The sequence below is a fragment of the Centroberyx affinis genome, unplaced genomic scaffold (genome assembly GCF_046629955.1).
Source record: "Centroberyx affinis isolate AG114_WGS23_722 - 3 ecotype Tasmania unplaced genomic scaffold, CSIRO-AGI_Caff_v1 ptg005428l_1, whole genome shotgun sequence".
Classification (NCBI taxonomy): domain Eukaryota; kingdom Metazoa; phylum Chordata; class Actinopteri; order Beryciformes; family Berycidae; genus Centroberyx; species Centroberyx affinis.
The window spans coordinates 36,518-56,313 of NW_027282716.1; the positions used below are offsets into that span (position 1 = coordinate 36,518).

Genomic DNA, 19,796 nt, shown 5'->3' on the forward strand with positions numbered 1-19,796 from the left:
CTCTCTCTCTCCCTCCTTTCTCTTTCTCGTGTCCTCTGTTTACCCCGTGGAATTTTACAGACTTGAATTTTCTCCTCTCCTCCTATATTCCCTTTGTTCATTTCGTTCATTTCTTTGATTCTAGTGTGTTGCTTTATGCACGCATGTGGAATGGCGAGGCCGATTTTCTTGTAAAATTACTGTAATCCACGTTCACTTGTCTCCGGTGATGAAGTCTGGTCAGGCAAACAACCGCCATGTAAACAAAAATCAATTATATTTTGAGAAAAGCATTTTTTTTCTCTCAAAAGACCCTATCTTCATATAACTTACATCAGTGTGATAATATGTACTATGATGTATACTGTGACTTTGCATCAGAAAGATTTATCGGCCTAAAATAGTGGTAAACTCTATATATTATGCAATTGAAAATATGTGTAAACTGAGTTAAATTCAAATTTTCTCCTTTCTTCCTATCATATTTCCCCTCTGTTTACTTCTTTCCTTTCTTTGGTTCCAATACATTGCTGGTGAAGGGTGTTGGGACACGAATGGATTTTATTTTTTACAAGCCGGTTTGCGTGTAAAATCATCATAATCCACATTCACCCCCTCCTCCTCCTCCTCTTCCCTTTCTCTTCTCCGTTCTCGTCCTCTTTTTACCTTCACAAACGCCCCTCTTTCTTATCCTATCGTATTCCCCCTCCTGCTCCTTTCTTCTCTTCCTCCCGAGTCCCAGTGCGTTTCCTCTCCCGTGAAGGATGCGGCCCACACGTTAGCGTGTTAACGTGTCGGCCCACAAGATAAATGGTTGCTTTGGAGGCAGAAATCCCATCTCACACAAGACACATTAATAAAACGACCTACTTTTTTTTTCCACGGCATCCCTAGCCGGTATCTAATATGTGTGTGTGTGCGTGTATGTGTTCTGTGTGTGTGTGTGCATACATGTGTGTTGTGTGTGAAGATACATGCGTGTTGCAGGATACTTAGAGCTGTGCTGTTGTTATGAATTGACGGCACTTGCAGCACATCAGCTTTACAGGTCTCAAATGAACATAGAAGTTGGCTATAAATATTTCAACCCATGCATTTAGATCTCCATTAAAATGATAATGTAGAGACATGTTGCTGCTTTATTATTATTACCGACTGCTTTGTTAGTATTGCTACTACTACTTTTTATTACCTGGGTGGTGGTAGGCTAGAGGTTGCACTGAACAAGACACTTAACCCCCAATTGACTGAGGTTGTACTGGGCAGCTCCCAGGTGTCAATGTGTATAACTGTGAATGTGAATCAGTGGCGATGGAAAACCGCATGTGTGCTCACTCAAAGTTCCCTGTGTAGATAAAGGTTGTAAATTATTACTTTACATGTCTACGTTAACGTCATTTGACCACTGAGTCGTGACCCGTGACATCATTTCCCTCCGCTGCCTCCTCAGTCATCCGTTCCAATCCGAACCCAAACAGGAAAGCCCGCGTCCGAATGATTTACAATAAAACCGATAAGGCTTGCTGATAAACTAGCTCTGCGGAATAATCAAGATGGATTACCCACGATACGAACGCCGTTTCTCTCGGGAGCGGAATGCGTCAGAAACGCAATCTAGGCAGCTCATAAAAAAACGGGTCGACTCGTTATCTGAGACGCAGGGAGGAATGCGGCGGGTTCTGGTTCCCGCCTGGTTCTCGTCCCGGAGGATGATAAAGTGCAGTAGCGGGGTGCGTCCGCTCCCTTCCAGCTGAGGTGCGGCGGTTAAACCCAACTCCCCTTCCATTCCTCTCCAGGCCCGCACACACCATTACTTAGCTTTTGTCAGTGGAGACAAACGCTTGTTATTTGTCTCTAGCGTTCTGGCAGCTTGTTACCGAGACCAGACTGAATAGGTTTGAGTGATTTAGTGTTTAGTGTGATGGATGTTAGGTTGCATCGCATCATGGAAAGACTTTACAATTAGGTATTCTAATTAGTAACAAGGAATAACAAGCTTGTTTTCTTATACACTTAGTAAACTAAGTGACTTGGAGAAATCAAAATATAAAGGTGTTCAGTCGTTCCTATCATCTTCTTAACTAACTTCCAGCCTACGTCTCAAACTGTAACGGAAACCAGGAAAGTTTTGACATTCTATTTGACTGCTCAGCGCTCATTCGCCCACTCCTGCATGAATATTTCCCTTTCATAACAACGCCCCCCCCCCCCACACACACACACACACACACACACACATTCACTTGCTAGTTTATCTAATCCTCGCTGAGATGCCATCAACTTTGTCCTTCAAAAGAAAAAAAAAAGAAAAAAAATCAGCATCTAAACAAGACGAAACACGAGCGCCGCGGCTCGGGGGGATCGGGAGAAGAAAAGTTAGCGACAGCACCAAGAGAGGAGTGTAAACTCCTTACCTACAAAGTGGCGAGACAAAGCGACTGGGCTTTGAAGGCGCGACGCTCTGAGAGATCGGGAACGTCTCTCTGCTCCCGACTACGCCGCCTCTCTTCTTTTCCCCTGCTCTGTGTTTTTTTTTTTCTTTTTCTTTATCAACCCACAGCGTCGTGCTGCTCTGCTCATTTAGCTGCTAAGTTTATATGCACAAGAACGCTGTAATAAGTAAGACTGTAATAGTAAAAGAAAAAAAAGTAATAAACCCATAGTTACATTGGTTTTGCAGTAAAAATTCCAACATCTCAAGCAAGAAAAAGTGACTTTAGACTCACAAAAATGTATTTTTGTGGCATGGGGTAAATTTATTAGCCCTATTTTGTGTAAGTACAATTTACCAAATCATAGTTACAGTTCAGTGACGGTTATGTTCCTGTAATTATACTACATGTACAGAAGCTTATAGTTTTGTCCATGTAATTATACTATATGTACAGAAGGCTATGGTTATGGTTTTGTACATGTAATTATACTGCAATGGTTATGACTGAAAACACTAAAAGCAAGAGTTTAAGAGCCACACATTTAAAAAATGCCTTTGAAGTGAGCACTAGACAACGAGAGAGATTTATTTGTAGTGTGATTGGGAAGAGAGCAGCTTCAAATCAGCGTTTTTCAGTTGCGGTATAGCACTCTCTTCGACACTCTGCATGTTAAAATCCACACTTCCAAGTCATGAACATACAGTTTTGTAACTTGTGTGAGTGTGGGAGGTGAGAGAGCGCTGTACTCCGAGAGGCCGGGGGGCGTTCACAACGCGCTGATCAGTCTGAGGTTTGGGAAGCGTTACGCAACATCACTGAGAGCCGGGGACTGTCTATTACCGGCTAGCCTGTGGCTGCCATTACCATCCCAACCGCTGATATCACACCAACCCTGCATACACACCACCTGAATTAAGATTTGAATTAAGATTTGCAGAGTGGAGGAGGAAAGGAAGTGTGTGTCTGTGTGAACAGTAAAAATCAGATTATGGCCACGTCTAACATGATGGATATGATGCAGTTTGCTCAATTACATATTTATTGTTTAATTGATCTATACTACACTGCTTGTCTGTAATGGGGCACCCTTGGCTTTCAATGGAGAGTTTTAGTGTCCCATGGTCTGCATGCTGGTTCAGAGGCTTTTCCACCCTGCCACGAATAAAATTCTTTGGGAAACACTGAAAACTTCAAAACTACCTTTGCAACTCATTCTTCATTGACTTTGTGTGACTTTGTGTTCTCTTCATAGTTTCCCTTTGCAGACCTCATGCATATAAGTCAGAAATATGACAGAAAGCAGTAGGATGTGTGTGTGGGCTGGTGGAGGGTATTTGGGCATCATCGTAGTGTTCTGCATGTCCTCGGCTTTGATCTGCCTTGGTATCTCGGTATGTCTTGGTATCATTCAAGGGCCTCACCTCCCTTTGAATGCAGTCAGGAGACAAGGGCAGTCCTCCTCTCCTCTCCCACACAGGCAGGACGATGAAAGGGAGAGAGAGGGAGAGAGGAACGGATGGAAGTCAGATGCAAAGCAGGCCGGGACCCACCTCCTTTTTCCTCAGATATTGAAAACCTTTTGCCACGAGGAGGTTTGTCATACCCATCCTAATGAGCAAAAAGAGAATGATTGATTTGCAAATGAGTCGCAGTTTCGAATTGACTGAATTACAATGATTTGACCCCAGGCATGCTGTAAAAAAAATGGAGGGGAATGCGATTATTCACAGAAGAAAAATGTGATGGACAGAGCAGAAAATCATTGCCTCCCTCTCTCCACTAGGGGCACTGTCACTGCCTTGACCCGACTGGAGGGCTACTGTCCTCATGGCTCGGATCTCAAGCTTGATGTAGCAGACAGAATGGAGGACAGGAGTCAATTCTCATTAAGGTGAAGAAGGGACAGCTAGAGAGAGAGAGGGAGAGAGAGGGACATAGAGAGAGAGCTAGACGACGTCCTTCTTCGTCTTTGCGAGATGTCACAGGTGGATACATCATTTTCCAGGCAGCTCTGACGCAGTCTGTCAAACCGGCAGAGATGGAAAGGGACTCTAGACACACACACACACACACATAAACACACACACATGCACACACACACTGCTGCACAGACGCCCTCAGTCTCACGAGTGTTTAGATACACATTGGCTGGTAAACAATTTCACAAATTAACATATAAAGTGGAAAAGGTCCGCATGGACACGAACAAACAAACTTTCAAGCTAACATTGCAGCCCGGCCTACTTCAGTTGACTCCCTAATAGTCTCCATCATCAGTAATGTAACTAAGGATCAGAAGTGGCCTATTAAGCATGTGTGTTTTTCTCATCGAGCCATCAGCATAACTGCATAGCCTGAATGTAAACATCCCTCCACACACACACACACACACACACACACACACACACAATTTCCATCCATCTCGATTATCCATTGAGGTTGTTGGTGACTTTTACAGTAGCTGACACACACACACACACACACACATACACAAATTGCACGCTAATTCTTCCTTAAATGCTAATATTCCCCTCTAGGTTTATGAATATTTACCAAGTCTCAGTGGTGAGCCATTGTTACAAGCATGTCATACATGCTGCCATTTCCATGCTCACCTCGTGTGTTTGCCTACAGCTGGCAATGTCCTGTGTGTATGTGTATGTGTGTGTGTGTGTGTGTGTGTTTGTGTGTGTGTCTGCCCTACAGTGCCCCATTGTGACAAGATTGCAGGTGAATCTCAGCAGGAGCGATGCCAAAGTAACCTACACATACACACACACACACACACAGACACACACACACAGACGACTCTTTGCCTGCTCCCTGTCCGTTGCGCTCCCATTCAGCCGACTAGAAAAGTCAGTCCACCCAAACTCAATTAAAGCCTCCATAGACAGATAGAGGGAGAACAGGAGGGGGCGACACAGGAGTCGTCAGACTGACAAAGACGTCTTAATTGATCTTGTCCTCTCTCCTCTCTGTCGCTCTCTCTCTCTCTCTCTGTCTCTCTCTTCACCTGCAACAAGTACAAGAAGATTACAGCAAATCACAGGTACAGCTGCTCCTCTGTGACTGTGCGGGAACTGTGGAACCATCTTATTTTTTATATTCACTCTAAAATGGGACTGTTTTTTTTATTTTATTTTATTTTATGTTATTTTGTCTCCAACTTTGGTGCTCAGCGCTCCTTGCTGTGGTGTTTGTACACTGCACTTCCCAGAGATCACCTGTCAGTCAAACAGTGTGTCTCATATAAAATATCATACACCTTAAGAAGATTATTATAAAGATGCAAGGAAAACCTCTGTGTAATTTCATCTTTTTTCTTCTGAAAGCATTCGACCGTCAAGTTAAATGTCCACCGGTGCACATGCCAGCTGTACAGGCCTCTGCACAGACTTCTCATGCAGGGCTTTATGCGATGATTGAAGGCAGCTCCAAGCCTTCTGGCCCAGCTAAGCATCCATGCAGTCAGCTGGATCGGCCCCCCTCCAAACCTCAGTAGGCCCATTTTAAGGAGCACCTTACTGGGCATCACTCCCCACCTCTTGCCTCCTCTTTGGGGCATGGAAACTAATGCACAGACCCCCCCCCCCCCAACCGCCCCCACCCCCTACTGATAGTCAATCAAACTGAGCTGCACTTTTCTAAGAAGTAGAACGCTTTGAAACTTACCTCTTTGGTATCGTTTTGAAAACGAGGTTAAGAAGGGAGTGGAGTAAAGGAATAAAAGCAAGGGAGAAAAAAAAAGGGAAAAGAAACATAAGGCACGGGGGTAAATTGTGAGTGCGGGGGGGCTTTCAGCGCACACCACTTAGGCGCGCCGCCGATGTGCAGTTTGACACATTTAACTTCCTGCGAGGGAGACAGAGACAGGAACGAGTAGAAACCTCAGTAGGCCCATTTTAAAGAGCACCTTACTGGGCATCACTCCCCACCTCTTGCCTCCTCTTTGGGGCATGGAAACTAATGCACAGACCCCCACCACCCCCCCACCACCCCCACCCCCCACTGATAGTCAATCAAACTGAGCTGCACTTTTCTAAGAAGTAGAACGCTTTGAAACTTACCTCTTTGGTATTGTTTTGAAAACGAGGTTAAGAAGGGAGTGGAGTAAAGGAATAAAAGCAAGGGAGAAAAAAAAAAAGGGAAAAGAAACATAAGGCACGGGGGTAAATTGTGAGTGCGGGGGGGCTTTCAGCGCACACCACTTAGGCGCGCCGCCGATGTGCAGTTTGACACATTTAACTTCCTGCGAGGGAGACAGAGACAGGAACGAGTAGATGTAAAATGCGAGTTAAGGCGGCAGAATTTGCCTGTGAGCAATCCTCGGCGCTAGTTAATTTTGGATGATGGGAGGACTTTGAGCGGCGAGGAGAGCATCTGCTCGGAATAGTGGAAATTGCTTTTAAACACTGCTTAAAAAGAAGAGAGAGATGAGGGGGATGTATTATCCAAATGGATTGGGCCCACTATCAAAAATAGGCCACGGGCTTGGACCAGATGGATGGATGGACTGGGGAAGCGTGGAAGAGTTTGTGCCACTTTCCGCAGATCATCTAACTTGTCCAGGAGCTGGTCATAGGGTCGAGTCTGTTGCTTTTATTTATTTGTCAGTTTCTGACCAAGACTCAACTGTCCAGCTCTTCCTATCAGCATTGCTTTCCACTAGTAGGCTACCTGTGAGCATAAACAGCATCTGTATCAGAATAGAAACACTTCTCAAAGCGGTATCTCATTACATTGAGCATTTTTATGGCAGAATGAATAGCGAGTGGAGAGCAAGTGCGTGATCCGCGATCGAGTGCTTGTGTCTACATGAATGGACTGTAGTAACTGTGCCGTTGTAAGGGCGACGCACTTAATCCCCCCCCAGAATGACACATAAGGCTTGTATCGTGTTGTGTCTGATGCTCAGTAGTATGAAATAGATGCTAATTTCACTAGTTTCCGTTCCCTCGTCTTAAATGTGAGTGTATCGGCTATGTCACGTTCACACGCACGTTCTCCACAGCTCCATATGTGTGTAGACAGTGTGTACGTTGAGACCCAGGCCTTTGTCATAGGTGAGCTGCGTGTGGCGGACCGGCCGCGGCGGGAACTGCAGATCGGGCAATTTCCCAGCCGGCCCTCTGCTTCCTCCCTTTCCCAACCTTCCCCCCCCCCAAGTCCGAGCCGTTCCCACCTGCTCCCCAGCAGCCTCCGCCGTCCCTTCAGCCTCCCCCAGACCCCCCGACCCTTGGCCGTTTAGACACAGCTCTGCGTGAACCGGACTAAAGCAGAGGCGGTGGTAAAAAAAAAAAATTGGACCCGCAGCTTAAACCAACAGATCTGCCGCCGCCGCCGGGCCGTCCGTCTTACTTCACTCTGATTGCCCGCAGCTTTCTTGGTGTGTTGTTTTTTTCTGATTCACCCCAGCTGCTTGGAGCCGTAATTGCTCTCTTGAACGCTCACACACTCGCCTGACCAAGCCTCTCTTTCTTTACCTGCGTGACAGGACTGCGTACGGTCCCACCCGCCGGCCTCACTCTCTCTCTCTCTCTCTGTCTAGGTCCTGGCTGTGTTCAATTGGCCCAGACGCACGACGCTGCCTAGAGTGAATGAAATCTAAATTCATGCCGAAAAAACACGTCCTCCTCCCCCCCGCCCCCCGCCCCCCGCTCCCCCCTCCCCGCGCTGTCTCAGTCACGCTCCGACAGATGACATTTGTGGAGACAGAGAGAAAGAGAGAGGGACGAGGTGGGTTTTTTTTTTTTTTTTTTTTGGCGCGCTTCCGATGATGAGAGGAGAAAAGCGAGGGATGATAAATGAATGAATAATACATCTGTGCTGTCATGCCGCTCTTCCTGCGCTGCCTCCTCCCTCTTCCTGTGTCGGCGGAGCGGGTCCCGGGAGGCGGCTTGATCTTAGTCGGGATTGGCAGGTGTGGTCGACAGCAAAGTGACGGGGGGGGGCGGCGGCGGCCCGGCGGTGACGCGCGGCGGCGGCTCTTTTGTCGAACGGGGGTTGACGACCCAAATAAGAATTGTTTACATCCACAACAAGCGGCGGCGGATCCGTGGTGATGTTAAGTGACATTACAAGTGTCGGGGAGGACTTGAAGGAGCATCCGCACGACACATTTTACTCTGTTGCTCCACTTCAAAACACAATGGTACCGTTCAACTCGGGACAAAAGCTTTCCCTCTGCAATCACAGGAAAGATCAACAGTACAGCTGTTATGTAGAGGACGATAGGACTGGAGAGCTTCTTGAAACTATCAGTTGTACTGAGCAAGAAGCTGCTCTTTGGCAGGGGATACATACAGTATATTAGTTTAGGAGGATACGAGAAGCCGAGGCACTCAACTTGAAGTGAAAAGAATTAAAATGCCTTGATTGCATTGGCAAGTTCTAAATACAAAACATGATTTAAAAACTAACTTTAGTATAGCTGTTATGTTGTTGTGTTTACCTTTAGATGAAATGCAGGAATAGAGCTACATGGACAATGGACAACACACCCAAACAGAGCAGGAGAGACAGAGACAGAGTGTCCACTCACACACACTGCATTTATCAGAGCCAATCAGCACTATCTTTCCTTAAATGGCAAGGTTTTCTCACCTTAATTGTAAACGCTCTCCTCGGCATGCAAATACCAACGTCCCCCTATCCCCAACCCCCCCCCCCCCCCCCCCCCCCCGACGCTCCCCTCCGATTTTCAATTAAGATCCAGACAGAGATAGGGGAGCTCAAAGGGAGCAGGCTATGGTGGGCCGGGCCCCACCGCTGCTCCAGACATCGAGGAGGGGGGGGGGGGGATATTGAGTGGCCATGACCCCGGAGCAGCCTCACCTCACTGGGGTACCATATAACAGAGCCAGGCCCCCCCCCCCCCCTCTTCCCCATTCCTGGCCTCTCCTGAACCCAGCGGAGGTGGAGGTGTCCTTGATTAGAACAGTCATTGCAATGGAGGATTGAAATTGACTGTGTGTGCGTGTGTGTGTGTGTGTGTGTGTGGCTGAGTATTGGAAGCCGATGTTCTTTATCTGAGAGGAAGAAGTTTTAAGCTGAGGTATGTCAGTATGAATATTAACAGATGGATTTTTATCAACCAGTCTGATCTTTGTCTGGTCTACTCCTGGCAATGTAACTGCAACTGGAGTGTGAATTGGTGAAGCCACATATCTGTGTAGAGAGCTTATGAGAAAATATGACTGGAAAATATGATCTTTGATTGTAATAATCACTGGATTAAAGTTGGAATGACCTTCAACTGACTGTGCAATGTCTCTTGGCAACATTATGATGAGTCTCTCTCTCTCTCTCTCTCTCTCTCTCTCTCTGTCGTTTCTCATCCATCCAGCACGCTCAGTGCGGACACGGACCCCGACGGTGCGTTCCAGCGGGAGGGCTTCGGCCGCCAGAGCATGTCGGAGAAACGCACCAAGCAGTTCGACAACGCCAATCAGCTGGAGATCATCAAGACGCGCAAGTCCAAGAGCATGGACCTAGGTAAACAAGACACAGGTTTAGAACACACATACGCATGCACAGTGGCCAAAAAAACCCCATCTCTGGAACCATACACGCCCCCAAATGACCAAGGATCAAATCCCAGCAAAACCTGTGTGTCTCTCACTTTTTCCTACTGTGTCTGAATAAAGGCAAAATACTGGGGGGGTGGACAGACTATCCACTCTCCTTCAAAAACAGAAACACATGCAAACACACACACGCTCACACTAACGCACACACACACCTGACCCTCCATTAACCCCTCTTGCCAAAACTACACCTCCCAGAGTCTTGTCCCTACCCCCCACCTCCCCTCCTTCGATCTCTGTCTCCCATGGCCCTGCATCCAGTGGAGCGTGGGTAAAACACAAGAAGCGAGAGTACAGTGGCCTCTTTAGTGCGACACACACCCACGCACACACACACACACACACACAGAGGCTGTATCCAGGGAAGAAGATGGCGAGGAGACCTTAAAGCCTCTCCCACCGAGGCTGGAGCAGACGCTGCCTCCTCTCGGATCACTGGCTAATCATAACAGATCACAGCCAACTCCATTCCACGAGGAACCCAGAGACCTGCGGAAAACTTTTGACTCTCCCAGAGACCATTGCAGGTCTGGGCCACTGCACCCAACTCTGTGGGGTCCACCTTTCTATATATTAGCCCTGCCCTTTGTCGGGCCTCCAAACTTCACCACAAAGTCAACCGGGGGAACACCAACTTTGCTATACGAAAGTGCTGCTCAGGAGAAAGATGAGCGCACTCAGCGGATAGGTTTCACTGACCAATTAGTTCGGTATCAAAATCTTATCCATTATGTTCTTAGTGTCAATTAAAAATATAATTGGATATAACTGAAGGGAGGAAGTGAGTAGAATGGACATGAAACGGCGATAGCTCCGTGATTGAGTTCTCACTGAAGCAAATGCACGCTTTATCAACGGGTTCAATCAAGAAAGCGCCTTAATTGTGCCAAAGTGGCGTCAGCATTTCTTCACGAATGTGATTAGTTATAGAAAACAACACTGCTCACAATAGAGAGCGGTTCATCTGCTCCTGGGATAACGCCGTCCTCCTGGGTTTTGTGGATAAAAGAAGCCCGGCGTTATTGACGTTTTACAAATCTCTCATCGTTGCTCCACTATTTCTAGATCAGCGTGTAAGTGTGTGTCATTAGATGTAATTCAAAATCACATTCCCGTCCGCCGCTCGTCGGTCCGCCTTGCCAATACAAAGACATAATCCATCACGGAGAATATTATGATGTTCGGATGCTGCAGGGAAATAACTAACTTGTTCTTCTCAGGTATTAACTTTGATACCTGACAGTGAGTTCCCAGATGAGTAATGTTTGAATCAATACACGCAACACAAACACTGTAGTCTATGTTGGCATTGTGATTTGCTACACATCTAATATCAAATGAATGCCATTCATCTAACCGGTGCACACTGCTGTTAATTACAAACCCTGACCTAAATAGGAAATTATGTTTCAAAATATAGAGTATGCAGATTATTTTAATGAAATTATTACATCAAAGCCATGCAATGGAAAATGCCCTGTGGATGATGTATAATAGAGTTGCAATCAATGAGATGAGCCGAAGAACAAACAACGCCAGTGTTTTCCTTTAAGCCTTGTCATTGGCGCACTGGTGCCATTCAGGTGCGTCTTTACCAGTCAGAGTTAGCAGGTCTAAGCATATCTGCATGCCATTAACAAGTCATTCAAGCTCTTTCTTCTCTGCTGTTCAATTTCCACGCCACCTTCACTAACCTGTTAACATGTTGAACAATGCTTTTCCCTACAGACGCTCGTTTTATCCTTCCGCCCGGGCGTTTTTCTCCCTCTTTGTTAATCGCATTCCAGGTGCTCAGTCTCCCAAATCAGATCAGCAGATGGATTTCACGACTTTGAAGCCCATCACTGTAGAAATATGCTAAACTGGTCAGACACCCCGCGGTTCAATCCCATTTAGATGGGGAACAAGATTGAGTGAGGGAAGAAAAAGAGGAGAATGGGACGCGCGGCGCCGCGGCTGGCAGTAATACGCTCTGCATTCTCGCCGCTTCGCCTTGTGAGCGCCATGATTGACAGGCACTAGCATGGGGTGTAATATCTCTTCCACTTAGAGCGCCATTCTAAGACTATTCAACATCTGTCTTGCGCTTTCTGACGCTGTCTCTCTCTGGCTCTGTCGCTCTCTGCTTTGCATGTGCTTGATAATGTGGTACGCAAGGCACTAACCACTCACACTTGTTTATGCTTTTTAACAGTAGCAGACGAGATTAACCGCAGCACAGGAATCACTGGAGGTAAGCAACCAGTCTGGAACCGGCTTAATGTACTGTCACCCTTAGCACAATAGACTCTTGTGGTTGTTCAGCCGGGTCAACCCGGTCCGCGTGTCAATAATAGAGATTGGAAAAGCAATCCCACTCATTCTCCATAACTCATAACCAACTATTGTTGGCTGCATGATCTTGGCACATTTAGATGCATATGGAGGAGGGTGTTGTTTGAGGTAATTGCAGCGTGATCAAAAGAGCGTTTACTTATTGCTGAGAGGGAGTTGCATGGCGTCGAATAGAGACTTGGCAACCGATGTGGGAACCTGTGCCATTGTGCTTGTTCCGCGGCGAATATGATTGAAGAAAACACTCATTACTCCGGGAGGTGTGGAGGGCTGGAGGGAGCCAGGCGATGGAGTGGCATTTGAAATGGAGAGACGCTCGTTGCCAGTTGGCCTCTTCACCTAGCCGCAATTAATCCATCACAGTCAAGGTGTTTTGAGCTCCGGTTGCAACGCGTCAGAGTGCGTTCCATTCGCTTGATACAGAACGAGACGATGGCTGGGCAATAACCAATTGGAAACTAATGCACAAATTGTCAACAGCCATATTTGAAATAACTCGCAATGCATAGCCTTCAAAATACTCAAAATAAACATCACCATACATACTTTGTGCGTATCTCAAGGTCTCCTAATCTCTAAAATGGGAACATTTCATTGGATTGAGCCATTTGAAGACAAGCGCACAGCAAAAAGTGTCTACCGTGATGATTCAGCCAATCCCAAGTGTTCCCAGCGCCTGCCGGTGCCATGGCAACCCACCGATGACAGCGTCCCTGATTGAGACGTGAACCATAAGTCTGGGTAATGGTGATTCCTTGGTGACACATGTTCTGCGTGCGGAGGACGTCCTCTGTGGGGCTAACGATCCACAGCTGGCAGAGACGTAGGAGCCCCGCCGACCCAGGGACGCCTCGCCTCCACCGGGATACCTGGACACGGCCTTCCCCCGGACACCTTGGAGACTATTTTTAACTTAATTACCCTTTTAACGCCCTGCTTAAAGCCCCGGCTCTCTGAATAAATTATGTGTAATGGAGCCCCTGTCTGTACACAGATCTTTACATGCAAGGGCCCGTGGTGAATAATGGCTGGGGGAGCATGGTTTTAGCCGCTCTAATTATACTATGGGCTCCTGCTCCTGTAATAACCGCTGCTGATTTATTCATGGAGTTTGCCATACCTCCCCTTTAACGTTTAATGGTGATCGCTCTTCTCCAATTAACTGTCCTTGGTTCCTTCCGGCTAAATATATTGGGGCATTTCTGTCTTTGGCCCGTGATAAAATTCCAGGTGCACTTGGATCCCAATTTAATTTGATTTTCTTTCTTTTTGCGCGTTTGATTTTGACGATTTTCATTTCTCCTCCGGACGTGTGAGGAGTGACAAACCCGTGTCTGTTTGCGATGGGGGAATATGTATTTTCATCCCTCTGAATAAGGGTGGGGGGGTGGGGGGGGGGGAGATGAGGAGCAGAGGACTGGGGCTTCTGTTGTGTGATAGGAATCACATAATAGACTGGCACACAGAGAGCTGTCCGTCAAACTCTCCCAGGAGAGCCGGGGCTGCTTCTGATGAAAACAAAGGCAGCTTCGAGGCAGCCCGGGTCTATGGGGATCCTCTCTCTCTCTCTCTCTCTCTCTCTCTCTCTCTCTCTCTTTCCCTCTCCCTCCCTCTCTTTCTCTCTCTCCCTCTTTCTGTCTGCCTCCCTCAGTCATTCACCCGCGCTGACTAGAAACAATGGCAAAAGGGATCGTGATGTGCAATGCCGAGCGGGGGGATAATTCCCTGCTTCCGAGTACGGCAGATGTCATTTGTGTTCCCTTGAACTGTTGCATCCCGCGCGGCTCTAACTCACAATCCCATTGTGTCAAACATGCACCCTGGCTTCTGCGTGTCCGCCGCTGGCAGGCTTTACGCGTAAGCTTCAAAAGCCCCAAATTTACATGGCATTTGGACTGGGTTGATTAAGTTTCAGCCACCTAGCATGTGAAAAATTATAGCGTTTCCTTTTTTTTTTTTTTTTGGCCGTCCTCCCTTGTCCTTCACGCGATGAGATTGCTCCTTTTGAACAAATGAATTTACATGATTTCCCCTCGCAGCCCCGTCGGTCTTATAAGGCTGTGTATCTTTCACTGACGTAGAAAATGGGCGCAGTAATCAGTAATGTTCCCTCTCTTCCTGGGAACTAAGCAGTAAAATGGATCTTCTATTCCTGCAACCAGAGAGCTCTTGACCCCCCTTGACATTTCCAGCACACAGTAAAGTTTCATTTTACTGTCCCGGGCAGCCTGGAGGCGCACATACAAGCTCTATTCACTAACTGGGATGTTGCATTATAGGATTGGTGTTCGTTTATTATGAGTGGTACTTTCAGCGTTGAGTCCGGTTTCTCCTGGGACCGGACACTTTTATTAACATTGACGAGACGGAGGGGGGAACGGCGCGTAAAAAGGCCTGAGTTTACCAGCCTGGAAACCCAACACCATTGGCTAAGAGCTGACCTTTTAGCCTACCTGACCTCCTTGACACGGGATCTATAGCTGCCATGGATGATAGAGAAGCACTCACACACACTAAGGCTGCTTTGGATGCCAAACCGAGCAGAAAGAGGGGCAAAACGGACGTCCCTGCGACCCTAAAGGTCATCAGAACTCTGTGAAATCGTAGTTTCTTTATGCTAAAAATAGGATGAAATGAGGGATCAATCAGCGCTATTCTTCCCTCCATTTGTCCTCCGCAAGTAGCCGTCTAGATGGCGCGTGTTTGAATTGTGCAGCTCAGATGGCCGGCTAATCACTGGTGGAGCTGCTGCAGGTTTGCTTGGTTAAGGGATCAAGGAGAGATTAGCAAAGGGGTTCAGCCAGAGAAAGGGACGAGCCGCCACTGGTAAAATTATGATAACAGTAGCAGCGCATATGGATTACCGCACAGTGCTGGCAATTTACCTTCTTTTGTCTAAAGTCCCCCCTAACTCAGATATAGCTCCAAACTTTCCTGTAATCATTTTGCATCACTCATTCTCTCCTCTCTCTGTCTCCCTCTCTCATACCCTTATGGAAACACATGTGTTTCAGACAGTGTTATTCAATGAAAAGGTAACAGATTGGTAATTGTTTTCTTTCAGTGATGGGGGTTTATTTTCTTTGCCTAATCTGTGTTTGGCCATGCGTCCTTCCATCCAAAGATCCACTGTGATCAGCCAGCAGCAGTGGCCCACGCTCCATTTAGGCTCCTTTAAACAAGTCAGGGGCCTCGTCGATGATGGCTGACACATATGTGTGTGTGCGTGTGTGTGTGAGGCAAGGTGGCTCGTAATGATTGACGAGTGTATCGGGTGTGTATGTATACATGTATACGCCTGCGTGTGTGTGTGTTCCACGCGGAGGAGGGAGCGGGGGGTCGAGACACGAAAGGCCTTATGGCAACATCCTCCATCGAAAACCAATAGCGAGAGCTGTAGGAGGCGTTTGTTTACACCAAGTGAAGCCACGTAGAAAATAGCAGCACACGCTACATGTGGAGGTGCCTACAGGGAGTCGGGCGCAGACAATGCTGCTCTGTCCTGAACCCAAGGACATATGCCCAGTCCTCAGAGGGCCACTAAACTAATTCAATCAACACTTTATCCATTGTTACTGATAGTTTCCTCGGCCGAAGTTTAGCGTTAACAAGCCCTTCAGAAATCTATCTCGTTACGTCGGCGGCAGCGGCCGAATCAAGGCGGAACGAACGGGACAGAAAATCAGCCGGTCTGCTTGTTTACCAACCGGCTGGTAAGGCAAGAGCTCCGGGGAACTGACGGACGCCCCCCCCCTACCCCCCGACAAAATGAAATACCAATACCTGCAGTCGCGCTCCACTTACATACCCTAAACAAACCCCCCCGGCGAGCATCGGAAAAATAATTACGGCTGTCCAGGGCCTGGCCGTTCCACATTCACCCCGCTATCTACACCGCCGATCTAGCAGCTTATCCATCAGCCGGAGCAGGAGACGGATACCTTCTAAGGGCGCACTTTGTCTTACAAGTGCGATAAATATGAGCCGCTCTAATTAGCCGCGCACAAAAAAAACCAAACATTTAAAGCTGTGACAGCCTGTCATTTGTGTCGCGTTTATAATTTACATGTTAATTGTATTTACTTTGCATAATTGGTACACACTGTGCAGCATCCCTCAGCGAAATAAATAAAATGGGCCGCCGTTCGTCTTGTGTCAGCGCCGCATTTCGGCTCGTAAACCGCGATGTCATGCTTCTGCTAATTCTCCGTTTTGTCACCGGAGTTGGACAGTTGCCACGTGCGTACAGTTTTTTTTTTGCAAAGGCTCCATTTGTCATCGAGGAGCAGGTGGTTTTCTTATGTAAGGGCCCACCTGGCGAGGCGGCACAAGACCGATAACAGAGCCGGGACTTTTACAATGGTCCCACCCTCATGTTGTGCTATTACTGCCTATCTCACATCTTAGAAACAACAGAGGAGATTACAGGTGTTGGATGCTGCTCCTGGTCGGATGGGCTAGAAAGAAAACGGTGGTGGAAATGAATGGCCATCGCTTTGTTTAGTCTACATGCCTTTCTTTCCCCTCTCTCTCTCTCTCACTCTTTCTCTCTTTCTCTCTCATACCCAGCCTTTTCTCATTTTCCACCATCCGTGACCAACCTAAGGAAATGACTTTATGTTTAGATTCTATCCAAACCTGTTCGAGATGTATTATGTATTTCTAGTGCGGCTCCGCCATCGCTCTGGTACATTGCCGCCTTCTGATAGCGGTCCATTTATATGCATAATGTTTCAGCCACGTAATTTGTTTTAAAACTCCGCAGACACGAGGACAAAGGTTGAATTATCATTCTCAACAGGAGAACGTCTCGGCAAAGATATAATACTCCGTTCTTGTTTCACACACTTCATTGACTAGGCAATGGCATCATTTATTTTTCAAGTTAATTGCCAGACTCTTACCTCCTCCTTTCTTATTGGGAATTGCTTGCCAAGTACACCGCATAACATCATCTCATAGGGAACCAGCAAAACGTGAATGATTCATTGACGCGCGGCTGAGCTCGGCGGCGCTAGGTTTTAGGCCGCCTTTGTGGGGGAGTTAGAGTCACACGCCATTAGTCAGCGGCCCTCAGTCACGCCGCCTCCTATTTCCGCAGGTTCCTCGGAACAGGAGGTCGGACCCTCGCTGGGCCTGAAAAAGTCCAGCTCCCTGGAGAGCCTCCAGACGGCCGTGGCCGAGGCGACGCTGAACGGCGACGTCAACATCCACCGGCCCCGCCCCCGCATCGTCCGGGGCCGCGGCTGCAACGAGAGCTTCCGGGCCGCCATCGACAAATCCTACGACAAATCCGGCGCCGCGGCGACGGAGGACAACAGCATGGAGACGTGTGAGTGTAAGATTGTTTTTATTTAACTGTATATTCACAATAGGTGTCATATTCTAACATAGCGATGGAAGATTAGCAGCAGAGCGTAGCAGATGTCAGTAAATAATAAAGTCAGTTATTATAAAGATGTTAGAATACTTCAAAGTCGGCTGGGAATTTCCGTCGCTCTACTTCGGTGAGCATAATATAGGCCAAATGAACAGCAACTCCCCAATGGGGCCTTTCCAGTATGGCAGGATTCAACCCCCCCAACTAAACTAGGTTAGGGATTCCCACTTACTAGAGAGATGCGTGTGTGAGAAAGCACATTTGCAATAAGCGTCTAGATTACACGCTCATTAATATTCACATAGTTAATGTTGAGCGGAATTGTTAGAGACTGCGGCAACATGTCGTCCCGCGGGCTTACAGACTCTTAAAGTGCATTTCTGTGTATTTCAATAGCCGGCACGCGAGGAAAACAATCCCACTGTTTACCGACATAAGTCAGGGTATTTTATCTTAGACTGGTCTTTTTCTGTGTGCAGCATCCATTGTCTACTTTACATGGACTATGTATATGGAGAAAATACACCGAGTATGAATATGAATGCAATATGTGTCTTTGCTTCCATTTGTGCCGTTTAGTATCGGCACATGGTCCGTGGTGCTTTGCCACAATTCCTCACATTATGTCTCCCTGCATAACCGGCTGGGAAAGAGGCCAGAAAATACCTTACTTCATTCAAAACTATGAAGATGCTGACAGAAAGGAAAGAGATGCCTCCTCTCGTTTGAGTGAATATATCCATCTGTACTCGGCGTTTGATGACAAAAAGAGACGCGTCGGACTCAGAGAGGCGGGAGTCGCACGTTCGCCGACAGGTAATAACCCCGCAAACGCCACAAGAGTAATCGCCAGATATAAATTTCCATTCACCATTAAAGGATTCCATTAAAAGAGCTGGGGGGGGGGACATTTGGAAAAAAAAGAGGGAATTATTTGCCCGAATCGCTTTGTTCTCATAAGCTCTGTCGGCACGCCGCTAAATACAGTCTTATCTCGCCGAAGAAAAATGGGGGAAGCGGCCGATTTCCCCCGCCGCGGTATATTGCATTCTCCCCCATGATATTCAAATAACTCTGTTTTTCAATTTAGATAAAAGCAGCCGGTCCGTGCTCGTCACTGAGGTTAATAGTCAAAGTTGACAGATAAGCCGCTCCCTTCTTCTGCTCCCAGACTTTTATTTACATAAAATAAGAATGTGGCATCACCTAAAGAAAATGTGTCCCCACAAGATATCCCGCCGGGCGAAATGCACTTCCCCTTGTGCTACTTTGTGTCGCATCTTTTGAGGAAGGGGGGAAAAAAATGAAATAGGAAAAAAAGTAATCTGAACTGTGGGGTGAAATCCCTTCTTTCATGCGTCGGGATGAGATTGGCAAATTTCGCTTGTCTGTCATAACCTTCGTTGCCGGTGCAAGTTAAATGTGCTTGATTATTGAAGGAGGGAAGTTTAATGGTAGACTTCACTCAAATGGCAAAATATTTTCCGGTGGCTGTCTGGCTCTGGAAATTATATTTCACTCTCCCGACACTTTCATCATTGATTCTGCTGTCTTGTTAGATGGTGAGCAAGGTCTTCAATTGTCAATGGCTTCACCTTTTCATGTCTGGCGTTAAGGCCTTTGGTCTGTGTTTTTAATAGTTTTTGATAGGAGATAGCTGTTTAATCCTATTTTAAAGAATCAAATTAAGTGGATGAGGATAGTAAAATGATGCGTTCCTGCTTGTTCAGGCCCTCCTTACACACACACACACACACATGCATACACATATACCCACGGTCCTCCGGGAGGCCGAGGATTACAATGTTTAGGGTCTTATCTGCAGCCTGGCATCATTAAGGAATAGTGAAATTAGCGCTCCTGCTAATCTCAGCCAGTTGAATGGCCAGATGCAGTTCACAGCTGCGATACGCCGCCTTTGCTCTTAAGTGGATGATAAGCAGGCGGCGGAATGAGCGATCAAGACCGATACCCATCCAGAACCTGCGGTAGTGTTATCATATCCCAAACTGGAGGGGGGGGGGGGGCGTTGCATAATTGAATAGGCTTAAGCTGCCAATTCGCTCGCTGTTCCTGTCG

At 47.1% G+C, this 19,796-nt stretch overlaps 1 protein-coding gene across 1 annotated transcript in view; it reads left to right on the top strand.

Moving 5' to 3' along the window:
• Window positions 1–19,796, top strand: part of LOC139667295 (partitioning defective 3 homolog) — a gene marked incomplete at its 5' end in the record, with an annotated part of 77,635 nt that overhangs the window by 28,528 nt on the left and 29,311 nt on the right. The window contains 2 exons of the mRNA XM_071546744.1: window positions 9,763–9,911; window positions 17,439–17,669. Coding sequence (XP_071402845.1) covers window positions 9,763–9,911; window positions 17,439–17,669 — 380 coding nt within the window. The remainder of the gene's footprint in view (window positions 1–9,762; window positions 9,912–17,438; window positions 17,670–19,796) is intronic.